Source organism: Triticum aestivum, chromosome 4A, assembly GCF_018294505.1.
Source record: "Triticum aestivum cultivar Chinese Spring chromosome 4A, IWGSC CS RefSeq v2.1, whole genome shotgun sequence".
NCBI classification, from domain to species: Eukaryota; Viridiplantae; Streptophyta; class Magnoliopsida; order Poales; family Poaceae; genus Triticum; species Triticum aestivum.
This window is the reverse complement of record NC_057803.1, coordinates 669324435-669332029: the sequence shown is the minus strand read 5'-3', so window position 1 is coordinate 669332029 and position 7595 is coordinate 669324435. Positions and strand designations below refer to the sequence as shown.

Here is a 7595-nt window from a genome sequence, read left to right as displayed (position 1 = left end):
TGCAAACCATGCAGGAGGATTGCGTGTGAATTTTATAGATACGAGAAAAAAAAAGGGGGGGAACCCCCTACAGAGTCCAAACGACCAAAACAAGCCCCCAAACCTAAACAACAAAGAAGGCTATGGCCCATACACAAGGTTGCTCCAACGATAAGCCCACAACCGTAGCCGCTGTCAGACAACCCTGGCAAACACTTCAAGCTTCGGACCACCACCACGACGGCCAGAGCTCACGCACCATAGCAGGAACAACAACCAGAAGGTTGGCCCAAAGAAGAGAAAAACACTCCAGACGATGTAAGCGACCGTGCGACCAGCGGATAGGTGATTGCAGTCTACAAGTTCAAAGCTAACTTGCTCCTGTTTGTTATGCAATCTCCAAAACGAATCCGTTCAGAATTCAGTCGCTGTCTTCAGTAGTCACCAGTCCATTGCTGCTGGCAACGCCCCACAACCTGGCATCCTCAGAATCAATCTAAGCAGATTGCATAAAGCATAACCGGCAAATGTAACAATCTAAGCAGATTGCATGCCGTACTAAATGGAGGGTGAATAACACCTGCCCTCTGCCCTCTGCCCTCTGCTTGCTTCCATGCACCAAATTGCTGATTTTTATCCAATACCAGTTCGCTTGCTGAACTTTATTCATTACTGCCCTCCGCTTGCTTCCATGCACCAAATTCCTACACATAAAAAGCTCCATTAAGACCGTTTAGGTTAAAGAAAAGCTCTAGTAGGACCAACAGGAAATGATAAACCAAATATTAGTCTTGAGTAAATTACAATCAATTATCTAACCGCTGTAAATTATGCATCTAATTGCTTCCATGGCATTAGTATGAATGGAAAGCAGATAAATATGGTTTTTTACATTTGATTATCAACTCCAAAAAAAAATTTATTGATAGCATGCATGGTTCGCTCAATAAAACTGTACAAATGAAGATGAAAATACATAATTCACACGTTACATAGCTCCTCGGGCATTTGCGGCTTTTCTATAAAATTAATAAGAAATTGCATGCATTAGCTGCTGCTAAATTCAACTGTCTACTGAACAGCAGCTTTGTGGTCAAGCGATAACCCGCTACACAGGAGTGCTCACAGAGATAGAGTAAAAATAAAAAATATTTCTAACACCAGAAGTCTTTCAGTGTTAGAGCATGAGTTCCTATTTCAGAGTCGGTGCAGAGAAAAAACTGTTCTAGTGTGAAAGTAAATTATCATGCACCAGGTTCAGTGTTGATACCTGCAACGGAAACTAACACCATTTAGCCCCTTTTTTAAGCAGATCTCCAAATTTTCACTGTATTTGGCTCAACCTGGCATCTTAAATGACATTTGCTGATGCCCCTGATTTTGGCTGCAACTAAGATAGTTGTGTACGCCCACTTACTGCTTATTTTGGATTTGAAATTCTCAGAATGAACTGGGCATCTTATTCTTCTTTTCTAGTACAATTATAATATATATCAAGTGTAGTCGGAACATTTGCTAATGGTCACTCGAAAGGAATAGCAATTACACGAGCACATTGGGTTGTTTAATTGCCTTTAACCACAGAACAATACATCAACCTAGGGTAGCATATTTAGCAGTTTACAATCTCTAGGACAATAGGAGAAGGACTGCATAACTTTCAAAATTCAGAAGGAGAAAAGTAGTAGCTTCTCTGAATAAAACCCCAGCAGGCGTCAGGTCATAGGTACTTGTTACTGAAGGAAGTATCAGGGCATCATCAACTAACAGAGCCTTTAGAATCACGTGTAGTACAGCAAAGCCCCAGCCACCATACTTGGTCGATCTCCTGGAAAGAAGAACAAAGAACTAAGCATCTATATCCAGTTTCATCACTTCTTCTCCAGGAAGAAAGAAAGCACCATTATCTATAACATTCAGTAAATCAATCAGTATGCTCCTCTTTATTTCCCAGCCAATTCTTACTTGAGGAAAGTACTTTTTTCGAAAAATTCATATATTCACCTCGCAAATTACTTTGTACATCAATTGACCCCTCCCCTCGCCAGCATTGTATTAATCTTGCCAGAAGCTAAACTAGGCACGAGAGAAGAGACACACAACTGATCTTCATTTCAAATATGAGCTCTTTGCGAATAATAGCAAGTGCACATCTCCGTTGTGTTACTGGGAGCACACAGCTGAGATCTCATTTCTTCCGATTTCTATAGCCTAACCTCAGGAACAAATAAATGTGCACCATCCGCCCCTCACACGACTTGATTCTTACTTTGAGGACCACCAGTGAGGATCTACAGTTTCTGTGTTTGAAATTCTGCAAGATTCTATAACTATGATATATCTGACAGATAGTACTAGCATGCCTAGACAGAGATTTAACTGAAAAGAGTGTACGAAGAGATGACATTCGGTATAACTGAGAAAAAAAATACTGCAATACCTAGAACGTTAAGACCAGGCTTGGTTAAGATATCATCCCTGGGACCATCTCTTCGCTAAGGTAACAGTCTTAGACATCTTCATTCTCTTTTCTCCAGTTTCAGCATATGCATCTTCAGAAGAGATTGTAACCAACACAACTAAAGCAAATATAAAGAGCATCTAAAAGTGCAAAATACAAAACAGAGGATGGCACATAAGACCCACCTTACAATCCCAAAACAAATATGCCAATGGATAAAAACGGCATGAGCATCTATAGATAGTGCTAATATAGAATAAAATGACATAATCCTTTTTAATATTACCTTAACGTATTCCTGTATTGAATGAAATGCCCTCTGCTTTTCAGCACCATACCATACAAGCATCAATTTGCTTCTCCAGTACAAAATACCAGAGCCTTCCATATATCCGTTAAGTAATGCTATATGGGTAGGCCGTCAACAAAAATGCTACTCACCAACTACTGAACTATTCAGTTTTGAGATCAGATGCTCCCAGAAAAATTATTAGCCAGTGGGCCATCCAAGGCTGATACAAACTACTAGAAAACGATGACCTGCTTTCACAACTTTTAATATCTTATAAACAAAGCTACTGCAGGAAGAATGAAGACTTTCAGCTAAAAAATAAGAAGAACTAGAGGAAGGAACCAGCAGACTATATCAAAACTGCACACTCAGCAGTGATCAACACGTTGTGGCCATCAACCACTCTAGAATTGTTCCCGCAAAAATAGTTCAACGAATTTGGGACTTCGTATCATCTTCATGGCCATAGTGAGAACCTTTTTTCATGGAAAGATAGACTGACTCAGGATTGCATTGAAAGCTGCAATTGCCGCTGAGAACATCAAGATATAGAGCATGCAGATATACTCTGCATTAATATTTGAAAGCATGTGCAGAATGCCCTGATGTCACACTCTCTTAGTTCAGAATGCGTATCGATATGAGATGATGATGAACAAGTTCATACAATGTGATTCTTTCTTCTCTCTAAATGATGTAATAGACGTACAAGTACTCTAAAATCAAATTATCAGTTTCATCTAGGATTGGCGACACCGAATTAACATGTACCAGATATACAATAGCAGATAACCAACATCTAGTTAGGCAAAGAACACTGAGACAAAAATTACCAGCTCACTACACGTAGACATACGCAGTTACCAAATCCCATAGCCCGTTATTGGTCATGTAAATCTGAAATTAGAAGGCACTTCCCCTACAAGTGGCAGCATAGTCTTGCGCAAGGCAGGGGCAGCTTGCTTGTATGGGCATACAAACCTTTCCATGAAAATCTTCCCAGTCGACACTCGCGTTCCTGCTTCTTGGTTCATGTAAATCTGATTATCTGAATCTAGCCGGCACTTCACCTTTGCAAGCAGCCGCATAGTCTTCAGCGAGGTATGGTGCAGCTTCCTTGTGAGGGCATACGAAGTTCTCCAAGAACTCTTTCTCGGTCCATTTAACAATTGTACAGTAGCTTTGGTTGCGCTTGAGCAATCCATTTTCTTTAAGAAACCTCATAACATAGTACCGTGGCCTGAGCCGCCCCTCAAGGCTACGACTGAGAATAGTCGGCCGATGAGCAATGTATGTCGGTTCCAACCCCACCTCAGAGATAAGGAACTCTGAGACGCGCTGCAGCATGTCATTTGACCTCCTCAGCAAAAGCGGAGCCTTGGACACAGCAATGCCAACCTCGGTATCTGACCACCTAAGTGTCCTCTTCAAGTAGTCCACTTTGGCAGCGATCTTGTCCTCGCTGAAGCATGAGACGGCGTGCAGCGCTTGCCTGAACATTCCAGAGCCACGGGGCACACCTATACCTTCGGCGCACGCAACCATCTCCAGGACACGCCCTGGTTTGGCGCTAAGCATCCTCGGCACACAGATGAAGAGCTTGGCAATATCACAAGCACCTAGCCCGCACTCTGCTACGAGCTTGACATTTGGCTTGACCACCTTCTCGAGGTTAGAGCCGAGGAAGAAGTGGCCATGTTTGAGCAGCCGGAGCAAGTTGTCGATGGAGCCGAAGAGTGGCAGGTAGTACTCTACCTTGGAGACGACGGATCTGCGGCGCAAGCTATCGGGGGCGATCGAGACGAGGCGCGCAGTCTCAGCATTTGACAGGCCGAGGCCGGTGAGCCCGTCGACGATGGGGGACAGAGTTGTCTCCACGCCGGCGCAGAGGATCTGCGGGTCCCTGGCGACGACAGCCGCGACATCAGCGCCGGAGAGGCCGAGGCCGGCGAGGAAGACGAGGACAGCGTCGGGGTTGGCGGGGGACTTGAGGTGGGAGAGCTTGGCGGAGGCCTTGAGTGCCTGGGCACGGGTGAGGCCGCAGGTCTCGACGAGGTAGTCGTCGACGGCGAAGCTAGGGTTTGGAGAAATGCGGGGGGCAGCGGCGGCGGAGAGGAGGCGGTGGAGAGAGAGGAGTGGTGAGGCGGAAGGAGAGGGCGCGGCGAAGAGGAGATGGGAGAGGACGCGCTGCCGGAGGTGGAGCATGATGCCGCGACGGCGGGACAGCGGTGGCGGCGGCGGCGGCGGCGGTGAGGAATTCCAGTGGTGTTGGATGCTGTGCGCCAGGTGAACGGGGATTCTGAAATGAAGTGAGCTGGCTGAGCCAACTTACGATTCCATCCCTGCCACTCAAATAACATCCAACGGCCAGATTGTTTTGACAATATGGAATATGGATACATGGTGCGTTTACCATGTTACAAAATTCCAGTTCAAAAATTGTTCCACGACTATAGAAAATCAAACAAACATAATGGATGAGCCGAGGGCCCGCCTCGCTCCTCGGAGCGCCGTCACTACGACATGGGGGAGAGACACTCTCCTGACCGCAACGCCCGTGCTGCTCCCCTCCTCCCACCTAGTCGATACCAGCCACCCCAAGTGCAGCCAACATTCCCGCCCGCCAATGGCAACCATGGCCGTTAAGGTGCTAAGAAGAAGTAGATCCCCCTCTGGTTCCCTCCCTAAACGCGGCTTCCGAAGACCCGACACCTTGCTTCAACTGTGTGGTGAGAGTAGCCGCTACCAGGTAGCCTGCCCGAACCACGCGGCGTGCTAACTGTGCAAGGAAACCGGGCACCCTGCCCTGCTCTGTCTGGATGGCCACGTGATCGAAGAGCTCATGATGTATAAGCACGACATCGAGGGCCTCAGATTCTTCCGTATCGAGGCCCCGGAGGTGGAAGTCTCGGCCCCTTCCCTCCTTGTGGTGGTCACTATCTATGGTACCAGAGTGGCGACCAAAGAAATCATCTTCGACGAGCTCAACGACCTCTACAAGGTCAACTGGGATTGGCAGGTTACTCCTCTCGCCGACAAACAGTTCCCGTTCATCTTCCCCTACCAACAGCTTGGGCTGCTGCTCACGTAGTGCTGACATCACCTTGGCTCTCCACAAAATGGTGGTGGACATCTCCGTGTCAGATATTAACCTGGCGGCGGTGGTGGTGCTCGACACTGCATGGATCCTAATCTCCGGTCTGCCCCCCCCCCCACCCCACCCCCATCACCCGCTTCGAACGGGTGATTCGCAACATGTCCCTTATCCTTGGCAAGGTCGTCATGTTCGATGAGCTCTCCCTCATCAAGGAGAAAGATTTTCGTGTGAAAATCAATGCTCTTGATGCTTCCAAGCTGCGGGCGACGGTCCGAGTCTTCTTCAATGACATCAGATACGACCCCCGGGATCTCCCCCGAGCCCCCATACCCGCGTGGGCAAGCTCGGCTGGAGAAAATGGTGAGATACCACTCCCGGACCACAATGGCACCAGGAAAACTCATATCTGAACACCAGGACAACATCAATGTATTCACTTTCGAAAGAAATGCGAAGAACCCCATAGTAGCGGCAATTTGAGACATACAATGAAAAAGGAAGCTCCGATTCCGATAGAAGAACACAACTAACCACTCGCTATCGTCATGTTGTCACACAAGCACAAGGGGCACACGAGGAGAACTGGGCGGGCTCCATGGCAACCAAACCAATCTATACGACAGAAGCCAACTTGCAAGGGGGAGGGCCTCCTAGACGATGCTGCTAAGTAGCGGCGCGACCCACAAAGCATCACGATTTGGTAGATCTGGATGGATATGAGGCTTCCCTCCAAGACTCACGAACTAGGACAGAGTGTCATGGCCCCAACCACTACCAGAACAGGGCTCTAAGCCGACGGCCAAAAGTATGCCGACGGCCACCGTCGGCCTCTTCCAGACTATGTCGACAGCTGGCCCCAGGCCGTCGGCGTACAACGGCCGTCGGGCTATCCCTGTATACGCCGACGGCCCCCGTCGGCAAAGAATGGCCGTCGGCATAGCCAGATCTACGCCTACAGTAGCCGTCGGCATATATGAGTCGTCGGCATAGCGGTGGGCCCAGCAACCACGCCCGTGACGGGCGGCTAACGACGTCGGATCTATGCCGATGGCCGAGACGGGCGGCCGTCGGCATAGATAAGGCGGCCATGCCATCGATCCAAACCGCACCGACCAAGGCCTATGCTGACGGCTGCCGACGGCTGCCATCGGCATAGATGACACATCATCGATCCGCACCACACCGTCCATCTGCCCTGGTCCCGTCGGCATATGTGTTTTTTTCTTTTTTTGCATAGCTATATTTTTATATTTTTTACGTATTATTATTTGACTAACTTACATGTAGCATTTATTAATATATATAAGCATACATACATTTTTCGATTCTATACGAAGGGGTGTGACTCCCCTCACATACGACGCCGACGTCGGCCGGCACCTAGAGGGGGGAAACAGCCGCATCGGGTTTATACGGAGGGAACGTTGCTCCCAAGTGTTTCTATATGTGGGATGACCTAACACAATCGGTTGAAGAGGCAGCACACGTCTCCCGGGTGTGGCCCCACTCAGGGACGGTGCCGCCGGCGGCACCTGGAGGGGGGAAACAGACGCGTCGGGTCTATAGGGACGGGATCTTGCTATGGGTTTGGCCCGGATGTTTCTCCCAGGTGTTCGTATGGGCTGACTTAACACAACCGGATGGAGAGGTCCGTGGAAAGTCAAACGGCTAGATCTCGTGGTCAACCGCTCCAGGGACGGGGGCCCTGGGGTAGCATTGCCACCGAAGCGTCGCACCGGGCCCTCATAAATGCGGGCAGGTGTGGT

The 7595-nt window shown here is 48.4% G+C and overlaps 1 protein-coding gene across 1 annotated transcript; it reads right to left on the bottom strand.

Moving 5' to 3' along the window:
- Nucleotides 1-3373: 3373 nt before the first annotated feature.
- Nucleotides 3374-5052, bottom strand: LOC123088006 (transcription termination factor MTERF9, chloroplastic). The gene has a single exon (XM_044510134.1). The coding sequence runs from the start codon at nucleotides 4935-4937 to the stop codon at nucleotides 3777-3779; it is 1161 nt and encodes a 386-aa protein (XP_044366069.1). The 5' UTR covers nucleotides 4938-5052; the 3' UTR covers nucleotides 3374-3776.
- Nucleotides 5053-7595: the final 2543 nt, after the last annotated feature.